We start from the raw sequence: 19,088 nt of genomic DNA, 5'->3' as shown, positions 1-19,088 counted from the left end.
CGAACTGAAGAAACTCAGGCAACTCGGCACAGATTATTTCCGGTTCCCAGTCTCCTTCGTTGAGAAAAATCAAAGAGGACGCATCGAGAATGCTAAAGAATCGATGCGTCCTCTTTGATTCTTTCACTTATATATACTCAGCTCTGCTACCACAGCATTGAGCACTTTATGCCAAGGTAGACTCTACCCCCACATTTGTACATATGTATATATATATATATATATTTTTTTTTTCCAGAGGGCACGGTAACGAATCCTGCAATCTGATTGGTTCTTTACCCGATCAGTATTTTCCTATCTCTTCCCACGGGCAACGGTAACGCTATCGTGAGTCGCCGAGTATATCCCTACTTTCATTACCATTTTTCATAAATATATCTCGTTTTTCCAGCTGGGCAGTATTTTCAAACAAAGACATCGGTCACTACATCAAGCCGATAAATGACTTGTAAATCCTCTCTCTTTTTTCAATCTCAAATCACTTTGGTTGAGAGAAAAATATTGGTTTTAGAATGAATTTTTATAAACAATAGTGTCGTTACGTTGGTTGACAAGAGGCCTAAAAACCGTGTGCAATCAATTTTAACTGTTAACAAAAAGTACCTAGGAAGTTAAAATGTGAGGTATATGGTTACAGTTGAACTAATCGATTGAACTTTCATTCATTTAATATCTGAATTTTTTCAAACAATTTGTTCGTAGTGAAAGGGCAAGCGAAGTTTTAATTTCAGTTCCACATTAAATATACGCTCTAGGTGAGTCTTTCCAAGTCCGTTCAATTTCAGTTGGACATTTGTGCCATAAATTGCACAACAGAAACTGAAGGAATTTAGTGGGAAAAGGCCGCATTAAATCCCCTTGTGTCGCGTCGGAGTCTATCATTCGAATTTAGTTTTTGTGGATGAAAGACAAACAAACGAGCAAACAAACGAGCAAACAAACGAGCAAACTCTTACAACTGCAAAATAAAAAATTTGAATTTACTTACAATTTTTTTCCTCGCCGTTTACGTAATGAACAGAGGTAAATCTTCGTACACGAATTAATCGTCGATGAGAGTGAATAATACTTTCAGTTAGATCATTGACTGTTTTTGAAGAAAACATTGTCGTGATAGTCCTTGCCAAACTAGTTCTCATTTATATGATGATCAATGACAAACTCTACTTCAAACTAAAATTATCAAAAACCAAACTCTAAAAAGTTTTACCAAAACTTCAGACAGCTTTTTCAATGAAGCAATTTTAATCAAAACCAAGAGACTTTGAATGCAAAGTGGGACGTTTACTCTTCCCTAATGGAGAGTGCTATTGTGAATTCATTAACGTATCTGCTCACGCGAAAGTTGGTCGCAAGAAGCCGACAATACTTCTGATGTAAGTTTTTATCATATGCTGTTTTTTTTCTTTTTTTTTTTTTTGTTATTCAGTTCATTGTATTTAGTTTTTAACTGGGCCATTATACAAACCATGTCAGGGTGGCACACACCTTATATAAACATGATCTATACTCTTTCTCAAAACATCAAGCTTTGATGGTGCAATTAAATGCTGTTAGGATTTTTACATTCTAGGATGTACAAATTCACTAAAATCAAATTAGAAACGGCGCGTAAGTACTACAGGAAAGATAAACAGAGTTTTTTTCTCCTGTGTGTGACTGGATGACTTCTCTTACAAAAATACTCTATCTCAAAAAGTAGAGCCTTTCTTGCTATTAATTTCAGTTGTTTTTTTGTATTTACAAATTTAAAGAACATGTTTTCCACTGTCCATGAGGCGCCCAAAGTTGTGTTGTTGCATCCTTGCACCAAGCACGTGTTGCGTAGGATGGTAATGACGTCTTCTTTAGCCGTGGATTGAAGAGCATTCACATTTAGTTAATCTATCACATTTTAGTTCTTGATCTCTATACGTATCATAGATTTAATCTTGCTCTTAAATTGCTTTTGGCTAAACTTAGTCTCCTATAGCCTCTCCATGTGGGGCCACGTGTGACTGAACTTGTCTCAGGAATTTTAAGAACTTCGGTAGCTTAGCAACGATCTGCTCTGGTTCCCAGGCTCCTTCATCAAAAGCTTCATCCCATTCTTTACAATGCAGATGAATGTCCGTCTTTTTCATACGAAATCGAAACAAAATAAGCAGTTCAAAAAAATATTAAAGCCCTTAAGACTTCCTTTGACTCAAAACATAAGACCAAAGGACTTAAAATGTAGGATAGTCAATCGCTAACGAAACAACCAAGCTAACTGGTTTCAAAGCTGACGTTTTAAGCATTAAACTTTCGTCAGGGCTAATGAAGGACTAACACTCGAAACGTCTGCTTTGATACTCTTAACGGTCAATTTACGTTATAATCTCAGTTGAAGATGATACCAAATTGACTCTCTGAATGATTAACTGACGAATTGAGTGACTGACTGACCAACTGGCTGACTGGCTGAATTTTTTGCAGGAGGACTGGCTGGCAGACTGGCTGACGGACTTGCTAACGGACTGACCGGCGGACTGACTGGCGGACTGGCTGGCGTAGTGGCTAGCTGATGGACTGATATGGCTGACCAATTGACTAACTGACAAGCTGCCTGACTTATTGGTTTGCAGACCGTGATTATCTGAGTAGCTAATTAACAGACTGACTAACTAACCGACAGGCCAACTTTCGAATTAGCTGACCAGCAGACTGGCTGACAGCCTAACTGGAACACCCACTGTTTCACTGGCTGACTAGCAGACTGACTGGCCGAAGTTCTACGGATGTTTTAATTTATCGACATACTGAATGACTGTCTGGTATCAACTGCAGACGAGTGACACGGATCATAACACAAATAGCGGTGTATGACTAACATGGACGAGGATAAAGCATAACTTGATTGTAGCGATACATACCTTTACTTCTGTTTCGTCGAAGCTCCCTACATCACTGTGATCAGTATTTACGTCTTTAGCTTGGTCTTTACAAACGGTCAAAGCAAACCTTTCTTCATCCGTCGTTCTGCACTGGTATGTTCTTCTCAGACTGCGACGCTGGTAAAAAAGGTCAAATCCATCTGGAATCTCGGAGTTCGGTGGTAACTTCAATTGACCTTGATCAATCTTCATGTTCATCAAGTAATTTTCAAGAATTCTGTTTTCCTCTTCAGCCTCCGGTGTCTGCGGAATATTTGGATCTTGACAGAAATACAAGGACACACTTTTAATTGAGACAATGTGAGGTTTATTTATCATTATACGACAATGTTAGACAGAAGCCTATACTTGATTCCTTCCGTTATTTTTTTTCAGTGTTACTCTCCTTGAAAACTAGTCCCTTACACAGTTGAGCGTTTTTAACTTCATGATTTTTTCTTCTGAAGTTCAGAAGAATAAATCATGGAGTAAAAAATGCTATTTAGTGCTGTAAGCTCCATTCATTAATTATTTTTGGGCGGTAAAACTGATGGCAAATATCATCCAGTGTTTCGCTCTTCAGTTTTTGTTTTTTTCTTACTCTTTTAATGTCATTCGCGGTAAGTTTTCCATCCGCAATTAAAAAACTCATGAAATTAAAAGTTAATGCCGCTGAGAGCTGTGAGAAGCTGTTTATTACGTCTTTCTTGCCATACTTCACAGACTCACATGTTCTTATTGACAAACGGCAGTCAAATCCCTTGGAAGGTATCAAAATGTCTGCTCTCATTCTTTGCTGAAACTGAGAACACATATGGAAACATGGTTCGTTCGATGTACTTCCGGTCTCGTCTTCGGATGACACACGAGTCAAGACGCTTTTGACAGGAATAGGAGCATTGCGAGAGAACATTAGCGAAGGAGCCGTGGCACCCTCGTCCTCAGAATGTTCCTCCACCAGCCATACCTGGCATAAAGAGAGAAACAAGAAGATTTGGTAAATTGAAAACTAATTCCAATCAGTCTTTATTCAGGGAAGTAGACAGGCTTCTCTAAAACAAGTGACAGTTTTTCGGTGTCTCAGTTCCTCAGCTATTGGAGACTTATTCCTTTAATTAAGAGGCTAGAATATAGTTTAAGAGATCTTAAGAACAAACTGTCCGGATTCCTTCAAGACCGTATCGTTTTCACTGAACCTTGCAGATATAAACCAGAATACCCCTCTTCATTTCGATTCCTCTTTGGCGATACTCGAAAGTGTTTGATCAGAAGTGAAAAGTCTTTTTACCAGAAAAGGACAATCCAAGTCCAGCATCAGATGATGAAAAGAATCTTACGATATAAATGGATGTTCTTATTTACTCAATTTACAGATTTAAATTACCTTAGCACGAATATCTCGGCAAGAAGGAGTGTAGAATGTGAAGTCATATCTGATATCTTCAGTTGCTGTGAAAGATTCAAGGCCCTTCTCAATTTCCTCAACTTCTATTCTCAAGACGCCTGCCTCGAAGAAGGGCTTCCAACTCTTGCCATACGTAGATTCAACTCTTTCTTTGATCTCCTTCAGAGTAAAAGTACCTTTCTCTTCTTCTGCAGTACAGAGAAACAAAAGAAAGAAAATATTAGATTAACACCTCCACATTACACTTTTATGTTAGTTACAGAACCAGGAATTTTCGTTAATCTTCGACTTAAATTCAAGATACTTCATCAGACTTTTTGATTAATTCATACGCTCCTTGTCCCTCTGCTATGTTGTCCCCCCTTTTCCCATTTCTCACCTTCATCAATCTTGGTTATATAGGCGTGACCGAAACGACTCTTCATGTCTATCTTAACCTTGCCCCCTTCCTCCTTGTCTTTGTGAATTTGCCTTAAAACTCCGCGGATCTTTTCTTTCAGACGGTCCGTGTCCGCAAAATCATCTGTTTCCTATTAAAAAACAAGATGATTGTAATGTCTTTTGTAATAACTGTTGGTTGTTTTATTGCTTGGGATGTTCACTTTGTTTAGACGTTGTGGTCGATTCCTCTCAGTTTAAAAGTCGTTGTGCGATATGACTTATTGAAAAATCAAGCTTTCCGAAGTTATAAGCATGCAATATGAATTTTTTCTTAATAAAAGAAATGGTTTATAGAAATGTTTTGACAAAGGCGAGACAAAATATGATGAGAGCAAGTACAGAAATAGAGAATTTCTGTAGTTAGTGTCTTGTTCTAGGGCTGTAATTCTTTTTCATGTGGGGGTTTACAGCGAACACGTAGGAGGGCGAACTTGCAATATGAAACCTTCAGTTACCTACTCATCGTGTGAAATTAGTAATGTTTATATATAGTGAATGGTGTAGTTTAAACTGTGTTGCTGAGATTTTGAGTGATTAATTTTCTGAGCAGTAACATTTACATTATGTCTGCAGGCATGGATAATTTTCTTTATTTAGGGGTTAGTTTGGGGTTAGACAGTCGTTTTCATACAAGATAAGCGCAAAATCGGGCAGACCTTTCCTAAAGGATGTTCCAGTGGCTTCAGTTGGAAAGACTTATTTTCATAGCCGGTGACTTGATCTGATTGTAACGCCTGCAGCTCAAACTCGTGGTTTTCTTCCAGCTGAGCAGTGTCCACATAAACAAACCTTGCTGGAGGTCTAACGTTCTGTGAACGTTTCATTGCACGATTCTTAAATGAAAAGAAAACCGTTAATTGCTAATGTTGTATCACGACAGACTTATGCACAATACCAAGAATGCTGTCAGGTCACTGAACCCCTAATTTTCTTAACGAGAGCCTTCTTGAGCTCACTTTCGTTTTTGGAGATCCCAGAGGAAAGTGTGATGTCATGTCGCGAAGTTAACCCATGCTGAAATCCTCAATCGTTCTTCACCAAAACATTCAAGTAGCACCGGAACATATCTTAAATTTTAAGAGAATTTGAAGAGGGATTATCTTTGTTACGAGGACTTAAGATGTCTCTCTTAAAAGGGGTAGTCTCATTTGTATTCTATTACATTTATGTAAATTAGCCTTCATGGCCTTGACAACATATGGAAAATAACAATAGAATTTTTCCCCTAAGGGGAGGTTAAGAGTATGACCCTTCCGGTCCTTTTTTTCACTTGCGCAGAAAGATTGATAATTATGCCTGCAGTTATAAAAGAGGTCTTCTGGGTGGATTTGGATCCTGTGTCGTAAAATCAAAACCAACATGATCACAACAACCAATCCCAAGAAAGGATGATGACACAGGGACACCAGTACACACTCACCACAATTTCCTTTATTTCTCGTATTGCTTTTTTTTCGCCCTCTCTTGATCCTTTAAAGTACAGGCCAGGGCTGCCCCTGAAGGCTTTTAGAGTTACACCAGTCTTAGTTGAGATATTGTTCAACGTCTCATATCCTTTTCCGATGACAACACCCATGAATTTGTCAGGTATGTCAACGTGGAGCTTCTTGAACCCGCCTTTTTCGTTGTCTTGAGCACCCTACGGGTCAGAACAAAGACATAACCGTATCTAGACTTAAAAAAAACCCAGGGAGAGAAAATACACACAAGCTTTGAAACTCTTGAGAATTCATATGTATAACATATGTGATCAGTAATGTTCGAATGGTGGGTAGCTGATGAAATTAAGGGAAGTTCAATGACGGATCCAGAGAGTTTAAAAGCAGCAGGCTGAAGAAAAATTGCAGTAAGATAGTCACTTCATTCCATACAAATCTTACATTTACATTTTATAAAAAGAACTACTTTCAAAGCAGTAAAAATCTAAATACAGAAAAAAGAGGAGCTCATTAAGAGTTTTACAGTCAAACCTCTCGACTTACATATCGATATTTTTTGTGAGGGATTTACAACCCTCTTATTTCTTTGATTTAAGTTTAAGCATCCAATGTATTGAATCTAGAACAGCTCAGCGATTTGATGGTTCAATTGACACTGAGTTAGATACAGACACTCAGCCTCCTTTTACCCACTAATGAGCTCTTACCGTCACGATTTCCTTTATTATCTTTTCCGCATTTTGACATTGCTCTGCCGTACCTCTCAAAAGCGCTTGATTTTCTTTATTAATTGATATCTGGACTCCGGTTTGCTCCCTGATTTCCTTTATTCTTGATCCTCTCCTTCCTATGACATGTCCAACTTTGTCTTTGGGGATTGGTATCACCCTTGTCACGGTTGTAGGTCTTCGTGCACTCAACATCTTAATAGAGGAGATTAAATATCTGTCGAGGTTACCAGTATAATCGTCGGTGGGTCAAAAAAGAAAAATTTTCCTTTGTCTTAAGAAGTCTTGGTTTGTCAACTTTATCTGAGAATGAAGCACAGCTCCTTCGGGTTTCATTTCCGGGTAATTCCTAAATAGCCTTGCGTGACGCAAGGTTATTTAATTTTTCGTTCACAAGCTTTGTTTTTGTCAAATGTTACATCCTACACGTAGTGGCAACCATACTTCTTCCAGCGAAATGTCAAAGGTCATTTTTCCCTGCATTAATCGGTTACTTGGTTCCTTGAGCATTTGAGATTGTCTCTCGGAAGAGACAGAGATGAAATTCCGCGAACGACGCCATACGACATTTACCTAAATACTTTCATGACTAGTCTTTCGCCCCATAAATACGTCCATTTTCAGGCTATTCTACCCTTTAATACCTAATTCTATCATCTAGAATTAGATGGCTCTGTACACTAACACACCTAAAACAGTGAAGTTAGGCTAAAGAATATGACTCAGGTAATGAATTTCACTCGCATTTGTACTCAGCATACCTGTGTTTACAGCGGTAGGCAAACTCTTTTCTCCTCTCTACCCTGGTGATTTAAAAGTTGTGGTCGTTTTACAAAATGGCGGCAATATGGATTTATGTACTTGCACCGCACACCTTGGTTTTTAACGACTTGGAGCCTTGGTTCAGTAGGCTATGGCAATATTTTTCGAGAGAAATAACTGTGGTTTTCATGAAACCTCTATTGACTGATACCGGGTCTCGCGCTTCTCAGAAAATGACCTCTGGTGTCCGTTGGATTCTCAGAAAGATCACGTCGAGAAGTGACGTCAGTTTATCCAGGGCAGAGAGGGACAGTAGACTCTGACACTAGCCATGTTTTGGCATTGACAAACTGTACTACTTTCATATCAGTCGCCAGGAAGAAGCTTAGCCTTTAATTTTCAGGAAACGAGATAAATTTTTCATTCATAATGCCTATGAAAGACAAGAAATATATTATGAATACTCAGGAAGTGACCCACCCCACCCAGAAGTTAATTCTTGAGCATTCATAATTTAACTCTTCTAGAATGAAGAGGATAATTTTCAATGATGGCTACCAAACAAGATGGAGATATTGATAGTGTAGTGTCTAGAATATGTCCAGGTGTTGATTTTTTTGAACGCAGGAAGTTTAAGGATAAACTTGTGGAATATCTAACTCATGTGTCAGTACCAGCTGGCTGGGAAACTTGTGGATACAGACTGTCCAAGGAACACCCCACATACAAATACCACAAAAGGCTGCTGGAAAATTTCATTGATAAGCAGAAATTAGAAGATGAAAAGCAGAAATCAGCAGGCTCAACAGTAACAAAAACAACACCAGAAGTGTTTTTTGAACAACTCAAACAGTTTGTCAAGGTAGAAGAACAGAATGACAGTTTTTCTGAGTTTTGTGACTCAAGAAGGTCAGCCCTGATAGACTTGTTTGAAGAAAATTTAAAGCCTCATGGTGTTGTGATACGGAAATGTACATACAATGCAGGCCATTGTAAGGTGTCTGTGCTGATAAAAGTACCTTGCAAGGCTCAAGATGGCCATTCAGAATTGATTGAGCATGTCATTGATGTTAAAAACGAATCTCTAAGAGGATATGATCTTAAAGTTGGGGACATTGTTGAAGTAACACAATGCCGGAGAAAGGAAGGAGTTGCAATGGAACCAGAAGTGATAAAGTAAGTATAGTTCATATCAGTTATAAATTTCAATCTTACCATGATATCTTGTAACAACTTGTTAGAGATTGATCTCTGCACCTATAACAATATTACATTACTCTAATTACATTTCATCCTAAAAGTATATGAAATGTCACTGTGCAATAATCACTGTGAAATGAGCAGCACCATATGGGATATCTTATTTTCCTGGAAAAATTGATTCATAGTGTACAGGATACAAAATAAACTTCATTACTAGATAACTAAATTCCTTCTTTTTGAGAAAAAATGACCTCTGGTTTCCATTGGATTATTGGAAAGATCACTTCGAGAAGCATCATCAGTTTATCCAGGGAAAGAAGGACAGTAGACTGTGACACTAACCATGTTTTAGCATTCTTCTCTTCAAGATAAAAAATCAGCAATTGCATTTGGGTGTAAATGAACAAGTAGTCTTCTATGTTAGTGTAGCATTATTACCCACTGGCTCACTAATTTATCCTATTAATAATTCCTTAGCATATGGATTGGAATAAGAATTGCCAGAAACTTTCTTCTTTACTCTCCAAATGAGAACTAGATGGTTTTGACTTGCAAAATCATCATGCTTTTTATCAAGCACGGCTTTCAGATGCTATGTCTTAAAAGTGATGTGGAAAATGGTATGTGTTAATTCATTTCAAGTAGGGCCAGGATTTGGAGAACAAGGCTGCATATCTCCATGAAGATTTCCAAGAACTACCCTCCTGCTGCATCTTAGAGAATCCCCCCCCCATGCATTCCCACTTTTCAAAAAATCTCTCTCCTGTCTTTTTGCCAGGTGTTACCATCGTGATCATGTTGAGATTGAGTCATTTTTAAACCTTTTGATTGCAAGTGAAGGCTCAACTGCTGCAGTGACTGAACTTGTGAGGTACATTTTTTGCCAGTTGCTTGGCAAAACTTTATTTATTGAATTGTGCTCTTATACTTTTAATATAAGCAAAATATTGTAGCTTTATTGCCAACTTTCCTTAGAACTTTGGTTTTTAACCAGAAGTGATTAAAAAATAACTTCAACCTACAATATCCATACATTATTCATTTCATATATTATTCATATTACTGACAACTTATAAACTAACTGCATTCTCATGTAATACAAATGCAAAGTTGTAACATGAGTGCAAATTTATGTCTGTCTTACCTTTCTAATGCAATGTTTTGTCATTTACATCATTGATAAGTAAAAAAATTATTTCTCATGTAAATTTTTGTAAAGACTACAAATTGCACTTGCCGGTTTGGGTGCTGAAAGTAAATTTATTGTCTTTGAAAAATTTACTTGCACTCAATTATTAAGACCAAATTGCACTCAAAATCATGTTATTACCTACAGAAATAGGCAACAAGAATTCTCAAATTAACAATCAGATCTTGGGAGATAGAGAGTTAAGCAAGCATCACAAGTTCTTAATTAATTTGTTGAGGGACTTTATACCAATTTTGTGACATGACTTACTGATTTTGTGCCATGCCATTTTTAGATGTACTGCATTATGGGAATATATCCTGGAACTTCCCAAAGCACTGTATACAACACCAATGACTATGCAAATTTTATCCATTGTTGACAAGATTTGCTCCAGTGCCCAGAGAAATATGTCACACACAGTCACTAATCTTGTGAAAAAGTTTCAGGAGAGTGCTTTCTTCAAATCAGTCTTTCCAGATTTTGTCAATGAGACGATTGAAGATGGGAGGTAAGTATAAACATAACTGAAAATTGTACTTCTTTTTATTCTTTTACCCCTTTCACTCCAGGAGTGAACAAGCATGAACTTCTCCTCACAATTTCCATAAACCATCAAGAAGACAGGTGATGATAAGTAAAAAAATGGTCAACTAGAGGGATTACAGCCATTTGATTGATCACCCAATTCTTGGAACTAAAATGATAAGTGATGAATGGCAAAGATTGTAGAGAATCACTATTTAGATCTCGGGAGTTTTAAATAGGGTGATTATTAATTGTTGCTAATCTATTAGCCTCTGGTATTTTTTGCTTTTTTTTTTTTTGAAATCTTTTGGTGGTTGTTGCTGCAGACATTTTGTTATATGCTACCATATTGTTCATGCCAGGTTATGCTTATCATGAGTTTTCAGCCTTTTCTGGCAAAGAGCTGGTGGTGAGGTTAGAAAGGGAAGGTAGTTGAGTTGGGTTGCTCCCTTTTTTTTCTTGATCTTTGTTAAAAAATGTGATTTAATTTCACTTAATTTAACTGACCGTGAATTAATTCAAATATTACATGTTTCCTTTACAATCAGTTGTCAATTGTCAAATTTCAGCTTGGTTCAGTGGATTCTGGAACATGTTGTCACTGCTATTCCAGCTGCTGGCCCACATGTTTTACCACTGGCTAAAGTGCTTATGGATAAGTTAGTAGACAACTCCAGTGACTTAGAGACAGCCAAAAAGAATGGACGAGCAGCTATAGTTTTCCTAACTAAGCTGTCATCCATCATTGCCTTAGAGGTGCCTCAAGGCCGTGAAGAAGTTCAGGCTTTGCGATGGAAAGATCTTCCCTTGATACCAGTTGGGAAAGAGATTCATGAACCCAGTAAGAGTTTTAAAATTGAATTTATTTTTATAATTATTATTGGGGCCATCTGTTGATGATGAACCCCTCCTATTCAGTGTATTACAATGTGTTATAATAATTATTAACTGCTTAATCTAAGCTATTGAAATCAGATGTCAATCATAGAATCAGAGTTTTGATTAAGAAATATATCAGCAAGTGAATATTCTCTAAGTCTGAGTTTTTTTGGGGAGCTCTTCTTCACAATTACCGATAATTCCCTAATTTATATTTTTCTTTATTCTCATCACTTGCATACTTGATATAGTCAGATACTGTGAGGAAAAACTCCATCTTGGTCACTCATGGGAGTTAAAATTATTTTTGAAAGCTGGCAATGGCTTTATTGATGGTGTTGTGTTACAAATACTCATGCAGTCTTTATATTTAGGATTGAAGACAGATGACTTGCCAGTGATAAGAGAGAAAGAACCATACAAATCAGAGGAGGAATACTTAAATACATACTTCAGACTTCTAAGAGAGGAATGCTTCTATAAGTTACGCAAAGGAATCCATGATTTTGTTACAAATGGAGACAAATGCAGTTCAAAAGATATGACAATGTACAGGTATAAAACAAATTGCTGTTTTACTCTCACATGGGATGATATTTAGGCTGGTTTGGCACTTTCTGATATCATCAGAATATGTGAACAGGTTGTGAACACTGATACCTTAAATTCTGCTGAACAACATCTGATTTATCTTATCCGTGTACAAGAAAAAAGTATCACTGACAATAACATTGTCATAAATGCTTTCCTAGGATAATTTATGGATAATGTTATCATACATGTAGTTACCCTTGCGAACTGAATTCCCAGTTTTCTGGGAATTCCTAGGAATTCTCAAAAATTCCCAATTATGCAAATGACCCTTGCAAACTGAATTCCCATTTTTCTGGGAATTTCTGGGAATTCCTGGGAATTCCTAGGAATTCTCAAAAATTCCCAACTATGCAAATTAACTCTGATTTAAAAAGCTTGGAATTACTGGGAATTTCTAGGAAAGGAAGACTCCAGTTTTGTGAGGACTTGGAATCCCTAGGAATTCCTAGGAATTCTCAGCTTTACAAACTACCTATAATTTAAGAAGTGTGGAACTCTTGGGAATTTCTGGGAATTGAATTTGAGGCAATTTTAATACCCTGAGGTCCACATAAATTCTAAGAAATTCTCAATACCTTGAATGTGAAGGTTTTAAGAAAAAGAGTAATTTCAGAGGCTTAAAACTTTGGCTCAATAAAAGGTATGCTATACAAAACTTACCAAGAGATATACATACATGTACATGTTTATAACTTAAAGATCATGAAATTTATTACTCAAACTTAGTTTTAGTAAATCTTTACATTAATATGGATTTTCTCATGAACCAGCTGTCAGTTATGTTAAATGGAAATTGCCAACTTCCACAATAATTAACAATAATTATATTGTTATCTTACTTCCCTAACCTACATTACTGGTTGCCTTTGTTAGAAAACCTTGGAACAGTCAAGCTCAGTTGCCTCAAACGCTGTCAGAGACTTTTTGTTGACAATACTTTTAGTAGAAATTTCATGCCTTAGACAAACAAATTCAACACCTAATTAATCTTTCTTTTTTCATGATTGTTGTTGCTGCTTTTTTTCAGTTTTTTGCTCTATTTTCATGACTAATTGCTGTAATTTGTTTTGCTGTTTTAATTCTTACAAAACATTTTTGTAAGAGTTCCAATACTTGTGGATCATCCACACACTTTGCAAACATTTGGCATGCAGACAAGACAGAGGTAGTCAATGTACCCTTTGAGGAAAAACACCTTTTATATGACGTCTTCAATTTACTTTATTTGAAACTCTGATCTGAAAATATTTGTCAACAAGACTTGTTAGTAGTGAGAAGTACCAACCAAGTTTCCTTTCATAACTTAATTTCTTAAATGTCCCAATCACTGGATCTCCCAAAAAAATATTACATCTTTTTATTTTTGGTGCAAATTACAAGTCCTTCTTTATATAAAAATGAAAAGTGCTAGTCACACTTCAATAATAACAGCTCATAAGTTTACTTGTTGTTCTTCTCTGTCTGTCAGCTATCAACAAAATTGTTTTATACTTCGGGCAGTGCATAACTATTTGTTGACCAGAGTTCCAACGCACCTCTGTAATCGCATATAGCTACTCCTGTCTCTTGTACAAATGTTTCTCCTTTGTAAGACGCACTCTACTCTGTTTTCAATACTGCTTTAAGTTCAGTGGAAACGACTGACTGAGGAATCGAGACGGCGGTGTTGGAACGTGTTGCTGAACGCTTGCTACGGTCAAGCTTTGTAGATTTAGGTACTGGTACACTGGGATCATTTATGTATCTGTTACACTTCCGAATGTGGTATCCTTCTTTTATAAATATGAGTAAAAGACGATTTGTAGTCGCATTCAAAACTGTGATTGGCTTGTGTTATTTCTCACCTTTGCCATTAACACAACTCAAGTGAGTTTCGAGTCTTTGTTTCCTCGACAACTTTCGGCCACAAATCGTGCATTTGTAATACGATCGATTCTTGTCGATTATTTCTACATAGAGTGAGCTCACATCTTTATTTATATCACCAAGCTATCCATCTTCTAGAAGTAGAGAACCGGTCGGAGAAGTCAGAATAAAGTTGGGCGCTTCTCTTAACACTGCAATCGGCAAGCCAGCGGATTCACTTTGCTAGCCAATGACAAGTCCTAAAAGATCCACGTGGTCATGCCCGTGATCGGAAACAAAGAAGACTCCATTTGGCGCTCATCTTTGAATGTACTTTTCATCAGTTGATCGCTTTTCTCAACTGTTTTGCTTAATATAACATTTCTAAAGATAGCTTTTATTGTGGTTCAATGGGAAAACGAGAATAGCGTGAGTGTTGTAAAAGAGAAGAAAGTCGTTGGCGCCGTGGAGTTAAAAGAAGGGACAACAGTTGACATATGGACCGGTACAAACAAGGGTCGAGTGGCCATCTCTAAAGCTACGATCTTGAAAGTTTGTGGTGAGTAAAAATTGCGATATTCGTTGTGATCAAAATCTTATAAAAGAATAGATGTAGCGGGTTGAATTAAGCTTACATAACGCTCGGCGCAACTGAAACTAGAATAATTCTGAGAATCTAATCGGTCACTTGCATGCCGCAGTTTCTTAAGCTTATGCTTTACAATGAAATAAACCTATCAGTAAGGTTTCAAGATTCCTCTAGTTACGTTTGGGAACATTCAAGATTCATAACAAACCTTAGTACATAAAGAAGCCCTCCTTGGTAAAAACAAAATAATGTATTTAGCCCTTTTTTAGTAAAATCCATGAGAGAGATGTACTAACTCCAATATAAAAGTCACTCAATATAACAGAGATTTCTCAATTTGAGAATCCAATGAATGCCCTTTTCCTCATAGCCATCTTAAAAGCCTGGTCTGAGCTTTAAACATACATATCTTAATATATTATTTTTTTTCAAATTTAGATGTCAAGGAATCCAGATACAAAATGGTCAAGGTTCTTGTTGACAACCTCATTCAAGGCCAACTCATTGTGAGCCCAGGAAAAAAAAATACAAACAGTACAAACAGCAGCTAAGTTTGCAGTTTAGGATAACTTCATTCTAATTTATTGTTACAGTTACAACAAGATTTTAATCAAAAAATCAATTTTATTTGTCTGTAATTAGCCCCTTCACTCCCAAGAATATAACTATACAAATATAACTTAAGATATTGTATTTTATGGAAAAGAATCAACAGATTTTATTCACAATTTGTGTCAAACCAAATTTAATGATTGATTAGAACTATTTGATATGAATAGCTGTAATTGAGGATTAATCCGTACGAAGTTTTCAAGAAAAGAAAAATAAATCAAATTCCATCCTAATGTTACCACACATTGATGTTAATAATTAATCAAAAATATTTTACATGTAAGCCTTAATTAAGATTCTAAATAAATTTCATTGAATACTTGAATTTTAGCTGGGTTTTTTAATTTAAAGTATTTATTTTATATCATTAGCCTCAAATTTTCGCTTAAAATTCCCAGTAATTCTTAAACATTCCTAAAAATTCCCCAAAATTCCCAGAAATTCCCAGAAATTCCCAGAAATTCCTAGGAATTTTTTAGATTTACAGCTTTTCAGGGAAAGTCATTGGTTCTCTGAGTTGGAATTCCTAGGAATTCCTAGGAATTCCAAGTCCTGTTGGCTACAAACTTGGAATTTCTGGGAATTTCTGGGAATTTCTGGGAATTTCTAGGTTTTTAGAACCAGAGTTGTTATGGTTGGGAATTCCTAGGAATTCCTAGGAATTCCAAAAGCCATTTCGCAAGGGTAAGTCTCTAAAACTACATTACATGTACTGATGAATGCACAAAACTTTTGTGCTTGTCATTATTGTTTTCAATGTGTTTAATCAATTTGATATTCTCAGAGTTTTCCTGAGAGGAGCTTCCCTTGATCATGAAAATTCTCCAACTATGATGTTACTTTCACTGAAGTACAAGAAATCAGAGTCATTTGAAAAAAGTGATGAACAGCTTGAGTAAGTACATGTATCAAAGAGTTCAGTAATTATCTTGTTGCTCTTTTGATATGTAACTAAACCAGCTTTGAGTAGTTTATTTATTAAGTCCATCCTGTACAAATATCCTTTGATTTCAGGATTGCATATTGAAGGCCCAAAGCTTAACTTAACTGTTTAATGTACTCAACCACTGACCACACTTAACTTCCTCTTGGAAATAATAGCAGTTTGGCTGACATTAAGTTTTAGAGATTCATGTGACATGTTGAGGCATAATACTCAGGAAGCCATGGAAAAGAGGCAAAGTTTTACTAAAAAAAGAAAGAACTTGAGTAATTTTACATGAAATTATTAATTATTCTCAAATTAACTTCAAACTACAAAAAGGAGTTAAGTTGCCATGGGGACCAAAACAGTTGCAGCATGGAGCACTGTATCAAGTTTAAAATAATTGGTTTATTTTTGGATCACTTGTTTTTGAGAAGATTCATCTTTTAGCTCGACATCATTATAACTTAGTACATTATTTTACTGTATCTTTGCCAGCCAAGATTTCCTCATGTATGGAGATCTGCTGTGTATTTCCTTGGATAGCTCTTTTCAAAAACCGATCTGGGGTTTGGTGGAAGGTCATATTTCTAACCAGAGGTAATTAATATTACTTTAATTAACTTTAAGTCTGAATTCTTAATGATGAATCAAAAATACACAAATGTTAAGATTCTTCCAATCCCACAAAATTCTGTTGAGATTAAGAGAATTTTAACATTAAAAATTAAACATCTATAAATTAGGAATTAACTGGGAAAAAACTTCTTGGACAGTATATACATGGATCGACAGAGGCCTCTGATGTATCAAAATATTAAAATATTAATGCAGATTTTGCATTTCTACTGAACATTGTACTTAATATAATCATGCAATGTTGTTATTCTTCCAATTTTCATCTGGGTTACTGCCATACACTAATGATTCTGATTATAATTTATGTAACTCAACTTTCAAATTGCCATGCCTTAACTTAAATTTAGGGAGAACCTCTCTAAGATATATAGTAGCCCTTTTGCCTGGAATTGAATACCAATCAGTCTAAAAAAGGCTCCCTCCATAAGTTATTTCGAGTATGCTCTAAGAAATAAGTATCAAATTCAAATGGTCAACATATCATTTCAAAGGGTCAAGCTTCTTAATTATGATAATTATTTATACATAATTTTAATAGAATAATGTTGTATGTAGTACATGAAGGTCCACATCAGGTGACTACTTGTACTTTCAATTTTTAATTATGATAAATATTTATTCACACATAATTTTAATAGAATAATGTTGTATGTAGTCCATGAAGGTCCACATCAGGTGACTACTTGTACTTTCAATTTTTAACCTGCTGTAAGTAAAGTTAATTGATTTATATTGTTGTTTGAAATGCAGCATTGTAAAGATTACTCTTTGTGACAAAGCAAATGACCTTTCAGAAGCAGAGTTTATTACACAGATGCAGGAGGTTACAAACAAAAGTAAGTTTGTAGGCTGTTCTAACCAATCGTTCATTAAACTTTGTCAAGGGAATAAAACATTTAGTTTATTAGTTTTAAAAATTAAAGGCCTGTTTTTTCAAATACAACAGCTCTCATAGTTACTTATTGAAATGTTGTGTGACATTGTATTGATTTAATTTGGTTCATTTGAGAAATCTTGAATTTAGAATTTGGAACATGGATTTTGAGTGCAAATTGCTTTTAAGTTCTGATGGGTCTGAGTAGAAATCATAATAGCAAGAAACCTGATGCTATCATGAGAGGCTGTATGTGTATTTCACAGTTTTTAATTTATTATTGGAATAATGAAACTTGCAAACTTGAGGTTGGGAATCCTTGGATAGATTCAGACTCATTGGGACAATTGAGAGCGCATTGCTAAATGAGCTGAAGCAGGGGATGAGTAGGCCAGGTCAAATGGTTAATGTTTCATTCAAGCCTTCTATTGATCTTCAGATGATGGAGCATACATGGCACAGAGCCAAACATTCTATCAGGCATATGCTTCAGCCATGGAAGTACTGCAACGCAAAGGTTATAGACAATGATGTTGATTTAAATGAGATAAAGGAAATTATACATTTGGATTTTAGAATAAAGATCCTCTCTCTATTTGATGACATTTTATTAAATGATTCTCATGATATTCCCTTCAATAAAACCATGCATCCATAACAGAGTTAGTAAAAAGTCACATTTAAACAGTCAGCTACATTTTCTCAGATTGCTTGATAGCCCAGCTCACTGGTAAGAGTACTGAACTGATTTTGAAAGGCATTTATAGGTTGGAATTCTGTTCAAGCATGAATTTTTTTAGTTTTATTGTTCAATGGCTACGTAAATGCACATGTATATTTTTATGTAACCGATTTTTCTGCAACAGAAGAACTATTTTTGATTCCCAGAGAAATAGCTATTAGATTATCAAATGGCTCACACTTTTTTTTCTTTCCTAAAAGCTTCCTTACTAGTCTTATTAAAGCCTCCTTACTAGTCTTATTAAAGCTTCCTTACTAGTCTTATTAAAGCCTCCTTACTATTCTTCCTATCATCAACCCTAGATCTTAATTGGATTAAAATGGACAATGCAGCAATGTTTTGCACCCATTGTTTACTTTCTTTAAAGTTCCTAGCATACTCTTTACAACAAATTCAAATTTAAGAATTAGCTGTCGTATAAGTGACATACTGTTAAGGAACAAGCATTTGATAGTCAGATAGTAGCATTAGTAAAGATGAAATATACGAACTAGTTTGTCCATTTTTTCTTTAGAGCATGTTCCATTTAAAGAATTCTTGGTTGACACAAAACCAAACTTTGAGCCAGCTGAATACTTAGCTGACATAAAAAGTCGCCCAGATTGGGAGATAATCTTTCATAAGGAGTCTCTGAGAGGTCAGGAAAAGCAGCCCTCTTCCTCGCCTCTGGAAGATCTCGAGAGAATGCGGATGAACAGCAACTTCAATTCCAAACTAGATCCAACACAGCTTGCAGCAGTGGAACTGGCACTAAAAAACAAGCTCGTGCTGATTCAGGTAATGTTTTAACTTGTATCCGT

General features: G+C 36.0%; 2 protein-coding genes and 1 long non-coding RNA gene across 5 annotated transcripts in view; 2 read left to right on the top strand and 1 right to left on the bottom strand.

Annotated features, from left to right (window-relative positions):
- Positions 1 to 1,226: 1,226 nt before the first annotated feature.
- LOC113684087 (uncharacterized) lies at positions 1,227 to 7,903 on the bottom strand. 3 transcript variants are annotated; one of them, XM_027201403.2, is made up of 9 exons: positions 7,669 to 7,903; positions 6,887 to 7,124; positions 6,161 to 6,379; positions 5,397 to 5,573; positions 4,679 to 4,829; positions 4,279 to 4,487; positions 3,624 to 3,861; positions 2,895 to 3,175; positions 1,227 to 2,114 (listed from the first exon to the last, which is right to left on the bottom strand). In XM_027201403.2, exons 2-9 carry the CDS (start codon positions 7,100 to 7,102, stop codon positions 1,959 to 1,961), a joined length of 1,647 nt encoding a protein of 548 aa, XP_027057204.2. In that variant the 5' UTR covers positions 7,103 to 7,124; positions 7,669 to 7,903; the 3' UTR covers positions 1,227 to 1,958. The 3 variants fall into 3 exon arrangements, with proteins under 3 accessions (XP_027057204.2, XP_027057206.2, XP_089063780.1); XM_027201405.2 differs by having other exon boundaries at positions 6,887 to 7,102; positions 7,669 to 7,894; XM_089207654.1 differs by lacking the exon at positions 7,669 to 7,903 and having other exon boundaries at positions 6,940 to 7,074.
- The window catches only part of LOC149044635 (NFX1-type zinc finger-containing protein 1-like), a 23,718-nt gene continuing 12,357 nt past the window's right edge, over positions 7,728 to 19,088 (top strand). The window contains exons 1-10 of the mRNA XM_089207650.1: positions 7,728 to 8,845; positions 9,651 to 9,743; positions 10,357 to 10,572; positions 11,159 to 11,430; positions 11,843 to 12,023; positions 15,893 to 16,003; positions 16,532 to 16,633; positions 17,423 to 17,508; positions 17,986 to 18,063; positions 18,803 to 19,065. Coding sequence (XP_089063776.1) covers positions 8,217 to 8,845; positions 9,651 to 9,743; positions 10,357 to 10,572; positions 11,159 to 11,430; positions 11,843 to 12,023; positions 15,893 to 16,003; positions 16,532 to 16,633; positions 17,423 to 17,508; positions 17,986 to 18,063; positions 18,803 to 19,065 — 2,031 coding nt within the window. The 5' untranslated portion in view covers positions 7,728 to 8,216. The remainder of the gene's footprint in view (positions 8,846 to 9,650; positions 9,744 to 10,356; positions 10,573 to 11,158; positions 11,431 to 11,842; positions 12,024 to 15,892; positions 16,004 to 16,531; positions 16,634 to 17,422; positions 17,509 to 17,985; positions 18,064 to 18,802; positions 19,066 to 19,088) is intronic.
- On the top strand, positions 12,059 to 15,433 carry LOC149044636 (uncharacterized). The gene is made up of 3 exons (XR_016186986.1): positions 12,059 to 12,073; positions 14,298 to 14,466; positions 14,935 to 15,433. It is a non-coding gene; the product is annotated as an uncharacterized LOC149044636 (long non-coding RNA).

Source organism: Pocillopora damicornis, chromosome 5 (assembly GCF_964200805.1).
Source record: "Pocillopora damicornis chromosome 5, jaPocDami1.2, whole genome shotgun sequence".
Taxonomy (NCBI): domain Eukaryota; kingdom Metazoa; phylum Cnidaria; class Anthozoa; order Scleractinia; family Pocilloporidae; genus Pocillopora; species Pocillopora damicornis.
This window is presented reverse-complemented; position numbering and strand designations above follow the sequence as displayed.

Bases quoted from the DNA above. Each gene is read 5' to 3' on its own strand.
- LOC113684087 (XM_027201403.2), bottom strand. From the start codon at position 7,102: ATGTTGAGTGCACGAAGACCTACAACCGTGACAAGGGTGATACCAATC. The intron at 5,574-6,160 runs GTGAGTGTGTAC...TTTTCATTTAAG, and splicing joins GAGAAATAAAGGAAATTGTG to AATCGTGCAATGAAACGTTC. The intron at 4,488-4,678 runs GTGAGAAATGGG...TCTGTACTGCAG, and splicing joins TATAACCAAGATTGATGAAG to AAGAAGAGAAAGGTACTTTT.